Source organism: Schistocerca americana, chromosome 2 (genome assembly GCF_021461395.2).
Source record: "Schistocerca americana isolate TAMUIC-IGC-003095 chromosome 2, iqSchAmer2.1, whole genome shotgun sequence".
Taxonomy (NCBI): domain Eukaryota; kingdom Metazoa; phylum Arthropoda; class Insecta; order Orthoptera; family Acrididae; genus Schistocerca; species Schistocerca americana.
In genome coordinates, this window is record NC_060120.1 from 97,149,594 (window position 1) to 97,168,964 (window position 19,371).

At 45.2% G+C, this 19,371-nt stretch overlaps 1 protein-coding gene across 4 annotated transcripts in view; it reads right to left on the minus strand.

Moving 5' to 3' along the window:
• Nucleotides 1-12,759: 12,759 nt before the first annotated feature.
• Nucleotides 12,760-19,371, minus strand: part of LOC124595805 — a 249,294-nt gene continuing 242,682 nt past the window's right edge. For all 4 annotated transcript variants that reach the window (XM_047134699.1, XM_047134700.1, XM_047134697.1 and 1 more), the window contains 2 exons: nt 13,815-14,141; nt 12,760-13,733 (listed from right to left, as the gene is read on the minus strand). In XM_047134699.1, the coding sequence (XP_046990655.1) occupies nt 13,575-13,733; nt 13,815-14,141 (486 nt within the window). In that variant the 3' untranslated portion in view covers nt 12,760-13,574. The remainder of the gene's footprint in view (nt 13,734-13,814; nt 14,142-19,371) is intronic.

Here is a 19,371-nt window from a genome sequence, read left to right on the forward strand (position 1 = left end):
GTGCTGAGCATCTGGCTTCTGGGAAAGAGTTATCAAAGAGTCCATAGAAATAAGGATTCACGACAATTTGGTCAACAGAGATGAGGAATACCAACTCAGCGCAGCATGGAACCCTGCGATAACGGCAATCCGTCGGGAGCGCGTCCGTCAACGTCCTCCGCCGCGGACGCAGACAGTGGGCTTACACCGAGAACCGAACGCGGCCGCTGGGGGCGACCGCCATCCCCACCACTATGCGCACGCCACTGGTCCACCGCAGCCACAAGAGGTCTAGTGGAGGGGGTGACCGCGCATTTAAATAGCCCGCTCTCCGCGAAGACAGGCAGGGCGGCCTGAGCTGGCGAGGCGAGCGTACCGCTGCCGTTGCGCGCTTCGCTTACTCGGCCGTTGAGAGCTCATGAAGAGGTTTTCTGTGCTGTGGGCGCCGCGGAGAGCAGACTGTCGTGCGTTGTTCTTACAACGCGTGCAAATTGTTGTGTTCCGTGCCTCGCAGCATGGGAAAGAAGGGTGCGCAGAGGAAACCTGCCACTACGAAGGGTCCTTCGGTTGTGCAACTCACTGAGTCTGCCGACCATGCAAGGAACTTCCGAGAAGACGAGTCGCGGCCTGACCCCCCTTTGTACGCCAAGTGCAAAGGCGGGTGGACAGCGCTGTTTGACACCATGACGAATTGCGCTCAGAACAAGGTGGTCTACGAGTCTGTCGATACAGACTCGCTGATCTGCGTTCGTGCTGCAAACGTGGCCGACCACAGGGCGATCAAGGTCGCAGTGGCAGACCACATCGTCGACACGCCGCCGGCGCGTGATAAGGCACCTTCCGTAGGAAGGATGAAGACGACCAAGGCACTCCTCAGGGGGCTGCCTTGGTGCTGTGATGAGGCAGCGGTCCGGGAAGGGCTGCTGCAAGCTGGGTTTGGTAATGCAACCGCAAGATTGCACAACCGGACCAACAGGAAGAGGGCGCCGCTCTATGCCGTGACCGTGCAAATGGTCGACGGCGGGAGCGACATCTTCGACTTGCGGAAGCTGCTGGGCTTCCCGGTGACGACAGAGGCTCTCCCGACCGCCATGGACCCCCAGCCCCAGTGCTTCAGGTGCCAGGGCGAGTGCCATGTTGCGAAGTATTGCCGCAACGCGGCGCGGTGCGTCAAGTGCTCAGGGGAGCACGACAGCCGCGCCTGCGACCGCGGCAGCAACGTTCTGCCGACCTGTGTCCGGTGTGGCGGCCCGCACGTCGCCAGTTGGCGCGGTTGTGCAGCTTTCTCAAACCGCAGCCGTGCCGGGGGCGGCGAGGCGGCCGCGGTCGCACCGACGCAGCGGCAGAAGCGAAGACGACGTCGGAAACGGCGTAGGGCGCAGAACAGCCCAGCGCAGCAGAGGGACGGCGCAGCAGCAGCTCCACCTGCCAGGGGCTGGGACGGCCGCTCGGAAATGGGCAGCCAGGACGCAGCCCGCGCTCCCGAGAAGATATGTGACCTCGAACTCGGCACCGTCGTGATGGAGGCCACTGCAGCCCTCAAAAGCCGTCATTGCGGCAGAGAGGGCTGCCTTCGCAGCCGCCGTGGCTGCAGAGAAGGAAGAGGCCTTGAGGCAACTGCGAGCAGTCTTCGCCCAAGGCCCCAGCGCAGTAGTACCTGCGAACACTCCTGCGACCTCGCAGAAGGACGTTCGCGCGCCTGTCCCAGCGGTTGCCCCAGCAGCACCGCAGGTGAAAGGTGCAAAGAAGAAAACCGCCACCCCAGCTGAACTGGTGGCAACGCCGACTGCTGACGGAGCGGGCCCCGGAAGGGATCGAGAAGCCAAAAGGGCAGCCTTTATCGCACAAGCGCGAGCGAACGATAACACTTCCTCCGACGCTGAACTGGCGCAGCTCTCCGAACAAGCGGAGCTCATGGAAGCTACATTACAGAAGGGCTGCGGCGTGCAGTAGAGGAGGACGCTGGACGGTAGCCGATCGCTGCCGTTCTGCACCAGCCTGATGAAGCTGCACCAAGTCGCCGCCGACAAGGCGAAGCAGAGGGCCTAAAAGCAACGCATGAGTTGCCGCACCAAACTCTTATGTTACAGGGAGGAAGCCGCTGCGGCCGGCCCAGGAGACTACAAGCAATCCCAGCCGCAGCAACCGGACTGACCCAGCTAACGAACATGCCGCACGTAGGTAACGATGCACGATACCTCACGCTAACCTTACCTCACCTTGCATGCTCTGTCGCAGCTAGCAAGCCGCTACTGCCCTTAATACCCGTCCTACTGTCGCAGAGGTTTTTTTTCCCTTGGCGCTGGCCTTGGCACTTTTTTTCCTCTGCCCTTAAAACCGCTACCCTTCGATCGTTTTCGACCACTTCTATCTCCTGATGGACCATGTTAATGAGTAGTCTTACCCAGACGCATGGATAACATCACAGCCCGCATCCTGTGATGCCTGATTCAAAAACTAACATGTTTACAGAGGTGACAGCAGAACTTTTGGTTTGGTCACCACGTTGGTGTGGGCGTGGAGGGGCCCCATCCTTTATAAGCGAAGACGGGCTCCTGCCGTCACAGCGGAAGGAGCTCTCAGCCGGTGCAACGGTAGCTATTGGGGTTTAGGCCTAGCTGACCACTCTGCTCTACAGAGTCTGCTTTCGAAGCGTCAGTAGCGCTTGGTGGATCGCCGGAAGGTTGAGGTTTGCTCCCTTTCGTCGAAAAGCCGCGTAGCTCGCGGAGAAGCTTAATTATCGCAAGAGTCACTGACTCATAGCAACCTGTAACTTCGGTTACAAACTCCCTTAGCGAGACTATCTCGTTCTGAGTTAGGGTTGACCAGTGCCAGGGGCCCGTTCACGTCGGACCACCCCGCGTACTGTAGGCCACTTTTCTTCCTCCGCTCCTCCTTTAGGTACCACGCCACTGCACCAACGCAGCACCCTAGGCCGTAGGGCATTCCCCCTCTTCCGTAGGACCTATTTGTTAGCTCTTTCTTTTCAGAAAAAGCAAAATTGTCGCGCCCACCCACACCTAATAAAGCTCCTGACAACACCAAGATGGCAGATTCCGCCGGTGTTTCCCTCGCCCTAACCCGCAGCAAGGCTGCAGCGAAAGATGCGCGTGAGACGACTGTTCCCGTCGATGTCAACATCCTGCTTGCCGCTGTTGAGGAGGTGCTGATCGGCAGATCGCTGCGCAAGCGCAGGAACTGCTGAACCAGCGTCGATGAATAACCGACCTATGTGGCCCAAGTAATTCCCCACGCGGACAAGTACCCTCCACATCACACTACATTCACCTGCAACTGGTGACTCATGTACTACCTGCAACTGTTGACTCCAACGCCGGAACCAGCGGCTGCAGATGAGGACCCAGAACACCACTACACTGGGCCCTGGCAGGTGGAGGGCCCCCGACGCAAACCCAAAAACAGCACACAAACAAGCCAGCAACCACACTCGCTAGGTAGCCGAAAGGCGCTGCTGCCTACACCGAAACCCACACTTCCGGTTAGGAACACTACCACAACAACAAATACGGCCCGGCCTGCGGTCAGCAACACCACAGAAACACCAACCACAGCTACACCCGCACAACAGAGGACTTGTTTTCCCCCAGTCGTAATACAAAACTACGGGAACCTTAGTGTCCTCAACACAACATTCGCGGAAAGGCACACACCTTGCACGCTCCACACGAAGTACTCCGGGGATAGGGCCTCACTGTACGTGTCAACTAACAACGAATACAAAGATCTCCTTATCTCCCTCAAAGAAAAGGTGATCGAACATTATACGTGCAGAACTGCTGAAGAATGAACACAGCAATACATGGTAAAGGGAGTGGACCCCAATACCCCAAACACTACAGTACAAGCGGTGCTCAACTTCCTGGGATTCGACTGTAAAAGTGCTTCCAGGATGACGAGCTTCCGCTCTCACAGTCATCTGCCACACTACCTGTTCGAGATGGCCGACACGGCCGCCTCCCGCAGCCTTCTGCAGATAAAGAGCCTTCTGCGGATGGACGTAAGGGTAGAGATATACGAACCCACAAGTCCCCCAACAATGTAACAATTGCCAGCGATTCGGCCCTTTGCTGCGGCCTGGCACCCCGTTGCCGCGGAAGCGCTGGCAAACACGCATCCAACGCCTGCACACTGATCCACCAAAACATAAGCCGTTGCGCCAACTGTGGTCAAGCCCATGCGGCCAACTACAGGGGCTGCGACGTGTACAAAGAGGCGCAAAACTCAAAAATCGAAGCCACCCAACGTCACAACACGTCCAAGGCCCGCACCAAACCCTGTTAGGAACGGAGTATCGTTCGCCATGGCTACATGCCCTGGAGGAGCGGAGCAGGCTGCGGAACCTCTGCGCCCAGCACACACACCTAACACAACCGCTGCAACAACAACACAACCGTCTCAGCCAACATACAACACCACAACCACACCGGTTCCAACACCAGTCCCCAAAAACAACACTACCCCACCCCCTGAAGCCTCAGCCTGCGAATCCACACATGACACACAGGAAGACACATCTACACAAGGACCCCCAGAGCCAAGAACCCAGAGAAGGTGTAGGCGACCAAGAGGTAACAGGAGTGGGAACACACGTACACGACAACAAAGTACCCAACAACAACAGAACACTGAAACGCAGGCACACAGTCAGCAAGCCAGTGATGCCAGCACACACACTACTCCACCCCTCAGCACAACTGAAACACAGGCACTTCAAAATGTACCACACAACAACAACACAAGCGCCAGCCCACATATAACGCCAACACCCGCACCAGCAGCCGCCAACACTACAACCGAGCCACAGGCCGGCACACACAACACCAACACAACACTTGAGGGTTTATTGGCAACAAAATTCCCCCATCACACGACCGCTCAGATCTTTAACAAGTTCGCGGCGGCCGTCACCACACTCATCACACGGCTCATGACTGCACAACCTGGGCAATACTGGGCCGCCATACAAACAGCGCTCACCACACTGTTTACACCCATTCGTGGATAACACGCCACACCCGGCCCCCATCGCAAACAACCAGACACTGACACAGATCCTGTTCTGGAATGCAGACGGGATCAACAACAAAAGGGCGGAATTTGCCGCGCTCATGGAGCGTAAGGGTATCCTTATCGCACTACTGAGCGAAACCAAGCTCAACCACGCAACCAACTAAACTTTATCGGCTACTGCGTCTATCGTACCGACCAACCGGACGGCTCTGGTCATGGTGGAGCAGCCATCATCATACACAAAGACATGGAACACACAAACATAGTGCTCCCCGAACTTGAAAAACTAGAGGCCACCGCCGTCAGGGTCATGTTCAACGGAGCCTACACTACACTGGTGTCAGTATACAACAGCCCTAAAAACATCAAAACACGCGACATCAGCACAATACTCTACATATCACCGCGCGTAATCGCCGCTGGAGATCTTAACGCAAAACACCCGGACTGGAACTCACAAATACGAAACTCCAACGACAAGAAACTATACGAACACGCACTAGGACGAAACTACATCACACTAGCGCCGACCGAACCGACGCACATTCCCTACCGGAGGGCACACAGGCCAGACGTGTTAAACATGGCCCTCATCAAGGGCATAACGACAACACTCAACGTTGCCGTTAAAACGATCTGCCCTCAAATCACCAACCCGTTATACTGTACATTGAAGAAACACTGCAGCACATGGAAAAACGCAGGATGTTAGACTACAGGCGCGTGAATTGGACGCAGTTCAAGGAAACGCTTGACAGTCGCATCTCACCCACCCACGCGATTAACGAGACAGCTCAAATTGATGAGGCAGTTGAAACCCTCACCAGCGCCGTCCAAGACGCAATAACCGACACCATACCGATCCGCACACCACAACAACACAGTGCTGCCCTGCCCCAGGAGATCCTGCACCTTATCTCAATGAGTAACCGCCTCAGGAGACATTGGCAGCGTACCAGGCGCCAGCACTTCAAACAGCACATGAACAGGCTCCAGGGTATAATCCGGGAAAAAATACAAACATGTAAGACACAACAGTGGGACCAGAGACTCGAAGGGCTGGACACCACGCGACCTGGCATGTGGCAGCTGGCCCGACACTTCACCAGGGAGAAACTGTACACCCCCACGCTACAAGGGCCCGACGGACCAGCATATTCTGCAGAAGAAAAAGCGGAACTGATGGCCCTCACACTCGCAGCGTCATTCACACTGAACATGGATCCCTCAGACCCAGCATTCACACTTGCTACGGACCAGGAGGTCACACGCATCCTGGCCCAACCAGCGTGCAACATCATCTGACAAGCTAGTACAGCTGAAGTCAAATGGGCCATCATGCATACCACCGCTAGGAAGGACCCTGGTCACGATGGCATTCAAAATCGTGTCCTCCAGGAGTTCACGGACAAAGCTGTAGACTGCCTAACACACATCACGAATGCCATACTCAAGCACCAACACTTCCCAGACATTTGGAAGACAGCCAAGGTCCTGATGCTCAGGAAGCTGGGGAAACACCACTCCCTCCCACAAAATTACCAACCCATTAGTCTGCTGGGCGCGCTCAACACAACTCCTCCGCATCGTTGAATACATAACACACGGATACAACACAAACAAAGCGACTGGGGCAGTGTTTCTGGACATCGAAAAGGCAAACTCAGCGACGCAGGGTTCCCCGACGGGCTCGTACGTCTCATACACTCATATCTCACGGACAAGAGTTTCAACACCGACGTTCACGGCAAACAATCGACACGACATGGCAGGAGTACCCTAAGGAAGCATCCTAGGGCCCTTACTGTTTAAACTCTACATTAACGACCTCCCAGCTACACACAACACGACGGTGACAATCTATGCAGATGACACCACCATCCTTGCGCAAGATTGGAAGCCGTCTAACATTAACTCACGACTGCAGACAGCACTCAGAATGGCGGAGCCTTGGCTGGTGAAATGGCGTGTTAGAGTAAACGTCGACAAGTGCGAGGCCGTTCTGTTCACTAGAAGACCGAAGCAACTGTGCAAACTTCAGCACTGCAACCCAATAACACTACACACATGCTCAATACGTTTCCGTGAGAAGGTCAAATACCTCGGTGTCTGGCTGGACAGGATACTACTCTGGGGGGTCCACATTCAACACGTGGCCAACAAAGAAAACGCAAGGCTCAAACAACTATACCCTATGCTTAACAGGCGTAGCACACTGAATAGGAGAGTGTCTAGGTCCATGTACATGACATTTTTCGACCCCTGATGAAGTACGCAGCCCGTCTGGGGATACGCTGCGCCCACTCGCCTGCGCCGTTTGCAGCTAATACAGAACAAAGTACTCAAAATCATAAGCAACGCTCTGCGCTACACACGCTTCGTGGACCTTCACCGGGAATACCATCTTGCAGGTATTCCAAAAACTCTCAACACGACTGTACAATAACACGAGACAACCGCGCAACCCGTTTATCCTTTCTCTGGGTAACTACGACCACAACCATAGATGGAAGCATAACAGACCAAAGACACTATTGGCTAGGAACTAAGCATCTATGGTCCATAGCACGCTAACACGACAGTACTGGCGAGCCCCTGCAACACAGCTACTACTGGTAACCCCAGATGTTCGACCAGCCGAAAAACAGGCAACCGCAGGGAAACCATACTGTACACAGCACGCAAACCAACCACACACACCCCCTACACTGTCTGTGAGCCGATCTATGACCGATCGCCCACTAATGTGCAACGACCTTGAACTGTTGCAGGGACGCAGCAACTGCAGCAAGCCCCGCAACGACAAAGGTGACGATGCATGATACCTCACACTAACATAACCACACCTTGCATGTGCTGTCGTAGATAGCAAGCTGCTACTGCCCTTACTACCCATCCTACTGTCGCAGAGGTTTTTTTCCCCTTGGCACTTCTTTTCCTCTGCCCTTACAACCGCTACCCTTCGATCACTTTTGTCCACTTTCTATCTCCTGATGGACCCTGTTAATGAGTAATCTTACCCAGACACATGGATAACATCACAGCCCGCATCCTGTGACTCCTGATTCAAAAACTAACATGTTATACGGAGGTGACAGTAGAACTTTTGGTTTGGTCACCACGTTGGTGTGGGCGTCGAGGGGCCCCATCCTTTGCGAATCTCGACACTTTGCCAGAAGATGGGTAGTACGACACTTCCCGAAACATCGCGAGATAATGCTATCACCCGGCTGGAGACCCGAGAAACCTTCATCGGTGGAGTTGTTGTCCCACAATGTCTCATATGTGCTGGATTGGAGACAGATCTGGTGATCGATCAGGCCAAGGCAACATGTCACCATTCTGTAGAGCATGTTGGGTTACAACTACAAATGGGCCCAAAATATTGATATACCAAAATATTAACATACATTGTCTGTATTATGGTTTATTGAATTATTGATTAATCAATACTTCATATAGAATATTGAAAGTATTATTTTTATTATGTCTTTTTCTTGATTATAGGCACTATAGTTCTCATCAGCAGATTTTTTGCCTATTCCAACTACCACCAATCTTAGCAGTTTGACAGTAAATGTCTTACAATGGGCTTCATTTAATTTCATATTCAGTACTACAAAAGAGCACCAGATTTCAACATGAATGAAACTGGCTGTGGACAAATCTGGCGGATATGTTGGGTGATCCAGGACCGTGATCTACTTGCAGGCCAAAAACTCGTGCACAATATTCGTTTTGTGGGCTGGGGTGTCATTATGGAGTAGCAACCAGGAACCTGACTCTCAGAATTTGGGTCGAATGCAACGAATTCTCACGCACAAATGCCGAGCGACTCAAAGTGTTGCCTCACTGCACGACTGCCATTTTCTGCCAAGGATGCCTCCTGCTGCAATGCTAGCGACTCGACTTTCTACACAGCTGTTTTGGAAACTTCAAGGATTGTAATGCTACAACTCACCACAAGATAGCATTGCAATTTCATACAAAAAGTCCTAACTGAACTGGGATGCACTGTATAATATGCCGCCAACTACGAAATGATTACTACCTCTGAGAATTGATCAACTTCTTGTGAAAACCTTGTATCAGATCAGTGATATGTGAAGGAAAATAGTGAGCAGCACCGCATGTTTTCTAGGGCATGATGCTGAGAATGAAGGCATTTCGGAAGAACTGATTATGTATCTTTGAGGGGGGCAGCGAATTAGAGATGTGCAGAAGAAAGCGAAGCAATTCATAATGAGGAGCAGACAGTGATGTAAATAGTTTTGTAACTACATAACTGAAAAAATTCATTATTTTAACACTTTTGAGTCCCAAGCCTGATCACAGCTCGTATCACAGCCTTGCAATGAGTGTCCCACACCCAAGCTCTGTTCGTCTTCCAACGTTTGTATTACAGTCATTGTTCTCGCAGCTTCTTTTCAGGTTTGGCATACTGTGAACTTGTCTCTGCGTGCTGCCATTGTGTAGATGTTTCTGAAACTATTTCGGCATTCTTAAGGACAGTGCACTGATATGTGGTACCATACTTTTTGTGGGTTTCTCGTTGTCCTAGACACGTTTTCTGATTACTATGTAGGAATTATTGACCAGTACTGAAATTGACAAGCTACTGAATTAATCATTTGAAGACTGTTTCTGAAGGGAACATTTTTGAAAGCAAATACAGTGACTCTGCTTCTGAATCAGGCTCAGACATGAAAACAACATTATTACAATATTACCATTCTGCTGTTCTACATTATTTTGCTTGCTAAATCTACTATGTGATTTAGATTTCCATTCTGTTTTCAGACAAAATGCCACCTCCAACAATGCGTAATATACTTCCAAATAATCAAGGAAGTACTTCCAATGTAGTTCCGTCTTTAGACCCACCATGCAAAAGATTTTCTACTGCTGCAAATCCTTCAGATGTAAAATTAGGACGGACAACATTACACAAGCAACCATCACTCCCTGAATTCAAAGAAGAAAGTGGATGTGTGGCAGGGCAAAGGGTTGCCATTTGGCAAATTTTCTTCAAGTAGGTGATGAGTTTGCAAAGAAAGAAAGTAGGCCTATACATCAACATACTGCCACACCCCAAAATGTGTATAGCAACAGTCTTCTACTGCAGCATTAAAATCTTCACATAATTTTTTTTTCGCTAAACTTTTGTTCAAATTTAAATAAAATTTATATGCTAAATTTGTAGTGAATGTGTTTCATTTTGTAGCTGCATTAAATAAGAAATTTTCTACCTTCATCCATATTTGTAAAGATGGTTGTAAGAATGAAATGATAGGCACTTAAAACAGATGCCAAAAATGCCTGGGATTCTGTGACAAGCCTGCTGCAAAGGGCCTGGAACTCAAAAGTTTTAGAGGAGATACTGTCACTGGTAGACATTTGCAAATATTTTTTGGGAGATTATAGAACAATCTGATTAATTCTTTCACCCTTGGCTAAATGATTTCATATTTAACAATTGAACCACAAACAGCAAATGTTGCAAAAACAATTTGCATTTTCACTGCTAATAAACAACAAATATCTTTCACATATTTCAGTATTTTAGATTGTGAATAGTTTCCTTTCATTTTTCATGTTTAAATGTTAGAATTGGAAATATAATTTAAACACTGCACCCAGATATGGACTGCTAGTTATTCTCCCACCCTTTTTTGCCACTTGATATTGTGGTAAGAATGCCTTTGGTGTAATATGCCACATTCAGCAACACTGTCCTGTAGATATATGAAATATCAACACCGGTAATTTGTCCTGCATACTACTATTACCCCAGGAAATTCATCTGTTCTTTGGCCATCAGCTACTAGTTCAAATTTGCCAGTTACCCATGTTTCATCTAGCATGTCATTCACATCCATAATACTTTTTTTTAAAGTGATATGTTTAAAATATTTTGTATGTACAACAGTACACATAATACCAGGATGATGAAAGGGGGCAGGGGAGGGATTAATGTTTATCAAAGAAAGTGAATGTACATGTGATAAAAATTATGCAGATTATATAAGAACAATCTTCTGCTGGGAGAATTTTGGATGATTGTCATCTGTAATGAGTGTAACACTTGACAACAGAGGATAATAACTGTTGAGCGGAGTTAATTCCAATCCAGACTAGCAGTGCAAAGAAATCATCCCCGCCCCCTCCCCAACCAAGTCAGTTATCTATTTCCTTCTCTTTCATAAACGCTACAAACAGATTCAAATGGGGGAAAAAATCTTCGTCTCCAATCCCTCCATCCAGACTACACAAAAAAACGTGCTAGTATTTCATATTCAGTAACTCTGAATTTTTTTCCCAGCCAATATAATGTGAATCATGTCTCAATATGGTATCAGTGATACATTACTCTTTCTGTGATGCTGAATACACACTTCAAAACACACAGGATATCAAAAGTAATTTGTAAAAAAATTATAAAATCTTTCAGTGCCGTATGGAAGATTATGGAAAATTTTTCAAGAGATTATACATAGTACCACTACACTGGCACAGTACCATTTTTATATATCCTCCTCTTTATTTGATGAGATCTGCTTTTATAAGAAGATTGCATAACCAAAATTAATTTACTAAAGATATTTTGTTATTTATAATATTGGTAAGGCATAAATTAATTTAAATGGTAATGAAGGGAACAACTTAATTCTTGATAACCATCAAGTAATTTTTATGATTATAGGAATCTTTATTTTTATCTTGTGGCTTTCTCTGATTTTATCAGACACTGTGCTTAATAAAACTTTTTCTCATTTCTCATAAGACTTGACTGTTAGCTGCATAACTGAGTGGTCATTTTCTTTGAGATATAACTAGCGGAAACTACCACAGGTTACAACTTAAAAAGCCATTCACTGACACCACCAAGCAGGGTCCAACTAAAACAACCCAGAATCGTCATCACCAAGAAACAGCACAATTTCCTGTTAATGAAATAAGCAAACATAATTAAATATTATGCCTACTAAAAGTGATTTTTTTATGCAAGTCAGGTGAGAATGTAATATCTGTATCTCTGGCATGTGATCTGCTTTTTAATTATCATAGTCCACCTGCTTTTTAATTACCATAGTCCAGCCTTCCCTACTCATTCACTGTACTGACTTTCCCGCATGTTTTTCCTTAAAATTATAATAATTTAAAAAAGGAAAACAATATGACAACAAAATTTCTTGTTAAATCCATGAAGAAAAACAAATCTTACAAAATGCAACTTCAAATCATTTTGCATTAATTCTTTCTGTGATGTTAGCATAGGCAGGCATCATTAATTTGCAGCTAGAGGGGAGTTGAAGATGAGGTTATATGTGGAAAATGGTTGCAAAAGAGACGTTTGTCATAGGAGAAAAAATTTAAAATTTGATGTAAACAGAGTTTAAGTAAACCTATTCTTGCAGACAGTGCTTGATCCACAAGATTTAATCACAAGTGACAATATGAAACATTTTGGGTTGAAAACAAGACAATGCGAATTCTACTATTTGTTAACAGTATACCTTTTGTAGTATGAGACATACTAATATGAACTTAAAATATAGCATCAAAATATTTCATATGGTATACCTGGAAAGGAAATAGGAATTTACAATCTACTTCATCCAAGACGGCAGTCTCTTGTACTTTTTGTCAAAATAAAATCAAGGGCTATTGTGTCATCACAAAAAGAATCTATTATTTTAATACATACTACTTTTTTTAAAAAATAATAATAAATATTCCAGTGATTAATTTAATGTTGTTATGTACATATCTATATATATTTCACGAACACTTTGAATTGTACAATTACAAGTTGTACATCACATCAATGTACAATTTTACAGTTTCTCTAATTTCTACACTGGTGTCAATAGTCTTCACTGCTGCCCTTTTCTATTAGCAAGCCTGTGCCAAATTCACATAATAAATATTTACATCACTTAGTTACTGTTCAAATTGTTGCTCAACAGAGACAATAACAAATTGTACTTTTCACCACAGTCACGCATAAAACTCATTGCCCATAGAATTTTGTTGCAAATCATTCTTGGTTGCTGAAGAATTGTTACCTGATGCAATAACAGCACATACAATAAATGTAACTACGTGAATTGTCCAATTAAACACTCATAAAAAAAACAGCTTAGCTTCAAAGACAAATCCTGTCATTTATAATGATGAAATGTACCACAAGAGTTTTCTAATAGCTCTAAAGTGAATAATGAAACATGTACTGTAATTATGACAACATTAAAATTGTGGCATTCTTTGATTCCTTAATTTTGATAAGAATTTTATAAATAAAAAAATAGTTTTTTCTTTACATAACAATTAAAATTAACATAATATTGAGCATGAAACAGGAATGGTAGGTACCACCTGAGAAGGGAACAATAGTAGGTGGAGGGGGCTGGCTAAGGCATCAATCTGCCTGTTATTCTGTTTCCAGATAACCCAATGGTTCACAAAATTCAAAACAATTTCATATGTAAAATTATTTACAAACATCAAAATCAACAAAACACCCACTCACATATCACAACATGGATAAATTAACTGATCTTCTACTGGTCCTCCTCTTTTGGTCTTTGATACACAGCACCAAATTTAGCCATGTATTTTTTTATAAAGTCTCGTGCTTTATGTTTCACATTATCATTGCATTCAAGGTCCTCAACACTTCGGCAGTGTTTCAACTCCTTCAGCATTACAAAATGTGTCAGCTGAAATAAAGCGTAAAATAGATAATTTATGTCGTGATACAAGACAAAAACAGAAAATCAATGTTCAACTAATCAGCTTACCTTTCTAGCAAGATGCTTGAAGTCATCTGTGTTTGTTATACGTGCTTTCTGACATTCTGGTTTTCTATATGGATTTAGATATTGCACAATTACACCAGCCATCTGCAGTCGGAACTGATCCTTAATTTTCCTGGCTGTATCACTTGAAGTATCAGCAGCAACAGTCACGGGTTTTTCTGATGACCTTGTGTTAGAATGAAATTTACTTTCACGGTGATATCTTTTTGATTTTTCTGCATGCTGACGTGCCAGTTCTTTCCTTTTCCTCAGTTTTTCCTTTATTTCTCTATACCTCTTATTATCAGACTTATCTTCTTCTCGGCGAGGCTAAAAAGTAACAGCAGAGAGTTATATTTTGCAATGAGTACTTTTTTTAAGAAAATAAAAGAAGTGTGCATATTTTTGGAGATTCAGATACACACTGGGAGACAGTTTGTATCAGTGATATGACAGCAGCTATACCAGTGACATTTCTGCAGGTGTATAGAACATTTGTAATCTATAACAATCAAAAACCATTTGCCAACACACAGTCCACCCCCCCCCCCCCCCCCCCCGCCCTCTACACAGACACAACTAAATGTACCCATACTGAAAGGGTATAAGGTAATTCCTAGGCATCTGCAGCTACATTTTAACAGAACATATTTTATAAGGAACATGTAACCATGTAGCGAAGCCAATGTGAAATTGCTAATAATACATACACCAACTGATTTTGCTATGTAATTTGCCAATGGAGTAGGAGAATTATGTCCCCAATAAACCTTGGGTCAATAACTGTTTGAGGAAAATAATATCCCTTTACAAAGCCAGCTCAGTGAAATCATGTCATCACCGATCAGTGGCGCATCTGCAAAGGACATCATTCTATGTTTAGAGCTTGCCAAGTCACATAAAGTTGTTATTTATATAGCATGTGTCTCAATTTCAGACACAAAATACTGAAAGGATTTCACAGACAATACATTACAACTGTTTAGATTTAAATATGATACTTAAATATATTGCTGCGAGTTGTCATCCATGCAGTGTAGTGTTGCAAATAGCATTTCTGGCTAGTGTGCTGCAGGTCACCGGTTCAAACCTGATCACTAGCAATTATTTGTTATTTACTATTTCTAGAAGGTTTTCAAGGTTCCTTTGTTTGTGATGATTGTATATCCTGCAACACTCAATGTTTATCTAAACAGCAACACTCTTCATAAAGGAGTTCGATTCCAGTCTGTAAGCTGATGCTAGATAAACACGATTTCAGTGCTAAGTGCTGTACTTCGCTGATGACCCTGCTTTTAGATTTGGACTTGAATGTGGTTCTGACAAGAAGTTGTTTAGTGGAGACACTGGGTACTTCAAAACCACAGTTTTGATTAGGCAATGTAAAAGCCATCACTTACATGGACAAGAACCAAATACAAGCAGTACATCATTCCCACAGTATGTATATTAAGAAAACCATTGGATTCAAAAAATAAACAAGTCATATGCACACCAGGCATGCATTGGTGTTTTCTGAAGATGCTAGCTGAGATCAAACAAAATAGCTGAAAAGGTTCTACAAACTCTCCAAATACAATAGGTGGAATGTACAGCTTAGTAGTGGTGCAAGGACAATGAAGAGAAGCTCACAATTAGAACAAATTCCTGGCCAAACTAAAGAAAATATATGGTGACAATCAGTGGTGAGTTCACTTAATGGAAGAACACAGCCCAGCATCATGGGGCATGGGGAAACATAACAGTCCAACACACAGAATGTTTTGATCCTATACCACATTGTAAATCTGAATATGACAGAAGCTGACAATATCTCAGATTTAAAGAAAGAGGCCACAGAAAGGATGTACCAATCCCATCTGGTAATGGATGTTACAACAACAAAAAGATGGTGCCAGTGCGCTGTGGAAATACAACAGACAAAGAGTCAGACAAAAGAAGTATGACTGACTCTCGAATATGCTACCTATGACAGTTTCGGAAGATCACCATGATCTCACTAGGCAGTGAGAGAAGAAGAGATACAGCATTTTCTGGCAACTAAAACAGTTGGACTCCACCTCTTGTCAAAAAAGCTAACTTGGATTTGTGCTACAGCCATCAAATGACAACCCTGCACCTGACCAATAGAGGTACAACTCACTCCTCTGCCAAATATACCATTCTGCAGAAGAACAGACTGCTGTAGCATAGAGGACAAAATGCCAATGTGTTTCCACTGTGTACAGCCTGGGTACAATGTATGCTACTTCAGAGAAAGAAGGCTATGTCACCAGATGTCAAGCATTACAATAGTTCTGTTTATACCAGTCAACATAGACAATTATACCCGAACTGTGTTACAATGCCCATCTCCATGCCCTAGATGACATCGCTCCCCCCACACCTTAGCTGTTCATTGTTGCCATACAGAGATAACAGCCACTCACCTAGCAAATAAATTCAGAAAAACTGAGCAAGGCAAACACCGACTAAGCTGTTGCTGCCACAGATGAAAATTCTCCATGGATAACCATTACCAAGATGGTAAGGAATCTTGCTGAAGTACTCATCAATGGCCAACCTGTCCGAGTGCTAGTCGACTCAAGGGTTTCCTTTTCTATAATGTGAAATGCTTATCATTGACAGCTAAAGAACACTTATGTTTGGTGATACACAAGTAATTATGCTGTACGTCATAAATCAGAAATACATGCAGCCAATAGGAACTGTACTGCACGATTATCTGCCAATGATAGAGCATGCCCTTCAAATTTGTCATTTTAACAGAACACAGTCATAATGTTAATTTTCAGATGAGACATCTTGCAGGCATCACAAGCAGTCAAAGACTGTGGAAGATCAGAGCTCTACACTGATGAAGCTACTCCAACAACCACACATAACAAAGATTGGTCTGCACAGCTCATTGCCACTGTAGATGCTGTTATCCTGCCTTCATCAATGAGACGCATTCCAGTCATTAATTGAGATGTTCATTTAAAACTGTGGAGCTTTTGTTGACTGCAGAAAGCTACTGAGGCTCACAAAAGAAATCTGGATGCAAATCATAAGCACTGTAGTTGGTCAAGGAGAATTTTGTATCACTAAAGTCACAAGCAGCCACAACTCATCCTTTAAAGGTACACGCCTAAGGGCAATCAAACCACTCCAGAAAGGCCACCTTGATGCCAATGCTGAAGAATCATGCTCTGTTGCCACTACAGACAACATAAGGGAGGTAGGTACTATCAAACTGCCAAAGAGAGGAACAATTTCGGAGATGTTGGGGATTCTGTATCTATTTTCAAATGCTTTAAAATCTGGAGTGGAGAAAAGACAAGACCAAACAGCCCATGGTAACACACCGTATCAACACTGTGGATCACCCATCAATCAGCCAGTGTTCACACAGGGTGTTATCAGTTCAATGACAGATAATCCATTAGGAAGTGGGAAAGATGCCACAAGATGATATCACTGAACTTCCAGTCCTTGATCCTCTGAGGCTTAAGGAGTATCTTTCAAGAAATCCTTTGGTAGAACAAAGGAGCACGGGTGAAACCTAAATCATCACAGCATTAAATGACACTGCTGCTGAGCAAAGAGATAATCTAGCACTGCTGAAAACCATAGAACCTTGAAGGAGGAGGAACTGACAAAAGGAGAATTCCAATTAATATACGGAATATCATATAAGACGAACTATAATCCAAGGGGACAAAAATGGTTGCTTACTATCCCAGCTCACCTACGGCCAGCTATCCTGCTGTTTTTCCATAACACAAAAGCATCTCATCACCTGGAATTTGTGAAGAGTCTAGATAGGATCAGACACATGTATCAGTTGCCAGGTCTCTACCAAGTCATTACAATATGTGAGCCACTGCAAAGAATGAAAGCAAATGGAAGCATGTGCCACAATTACCTACTGCAAGGAATGAAAGCATATGAAAGCATGTGCCACAATTACTTATGGCAAGGAATGAAAGCAATTGGAAGCATGTGCCACAATTACCTATGGAGTATCTGGTACCAAAACAGCCTGCGGCAGTATCATTCCGTAGAACTGGAATCAGCCTTGAGAAGTTTCCAAAGTCGACAAACAGAAATCGATGGACAATAGCCTGCATTGACTACCTCACTCATTATGCTGTCACCAAAGTTGAGCTGACAGCTAAAGCTCCCAAAACTGCAATGTCTTTGTAGATGATGACATTTTGTTTGATGATCTCTGGAAAAGTTTTGCAGTCCAAACTATTGTAAAAGGCAATTTCCCATAGCAACAGCACTAACAGGATGATAACTGCCTACCTGCAGACGAATGGTCTCACATAAGGCAGATATGCTCTCAATATACACTGACGTTGAACAGAGATTGGGATACACTGCTGACCATTGTGAATTTGTATACAACACAGTAAAGCAAGATACTGGCTTTGCACCACATTTCTGCTCGGGAGACTGAAACACAAAGGATACACCGTTCTCTTTTCAACTGGATGATACTCAAGACGACCACTTTAAACACCTCATTACCAGGTTCAAAGAAGCAAGGCAGTTGGTTTGCTTATGGACACTGCACATCAAGATGAAGGACTGAGATCACAAATGACATCTGCTATCTGGGTTCCTACAAAATGCACATCCAAGACCATCACAGAATCATCTGAGCCCCTCGTTTAAGCTTTCCACTTACTCCAAACCAGAGGCACATGATTGGTTCTGGGAACAACGCTGCAAAGCGATGTCTTGGCTTCCACCCCAGGGATGTGGCTAGCTGTCTCACCAAATGAACCACTCCCTGATGGCACCAATGATGGCTTCTGAACCAGACATCGTTTGTGAGTGGGAGGTGCTTGACTAAAGGCTTTTGATAAACAGTGTACAATGTAGTTCTTAAAAATGTGTTATATGAACTGGATATAAGCTTCAATGTATTTTCTGTCACTGAAATCTCAGGCAAGGACTATGTTCAGATGGCAGATGGCAAAATCAATTAACCAAATGATATTAGAGCTTTATGTAATGTTAACTGTGAAAAGTGCTGGAAGAGACTGTATTCCCACTTTTCGTCTGATTCATCTGTTTGACCATGAAGCAAATCGCAACAATCTATAGTATTATTATTACGACAAAACTACTAAGTGGTAGGCAATGAAAAGAGAACTGTTACACATATAACAAGGGAAAATCCAGGATGGAATGTAACAATATTATGGAAAGGACAGTTGCTACTCACCATGCAGCGTAGATAGGTACAACAAAAAGACTGTCAGAAAATGAGCTTTCAAGGCCTTTGTCGGAGATAGAAAACACACACACACACACACACACACACACACACACACACACACACACACACACACACACACGCTCAAAACTCACATAACCATGACTGCAGTCACTGGCTGCTGAAGCCACACTGCTAGCAGCTGCACATGATGGGAGACACAACCGGATGGTGGGGTTAAGGAGGAGGCTGGGGCAGGAAGGGGAACAGATAGCAGGGTAGGGATGGGGGACGGTAAAGTGCTGCTTCTGGGAGCATACAGGGACGAGGTGGAGGGAGGGCAGCTAG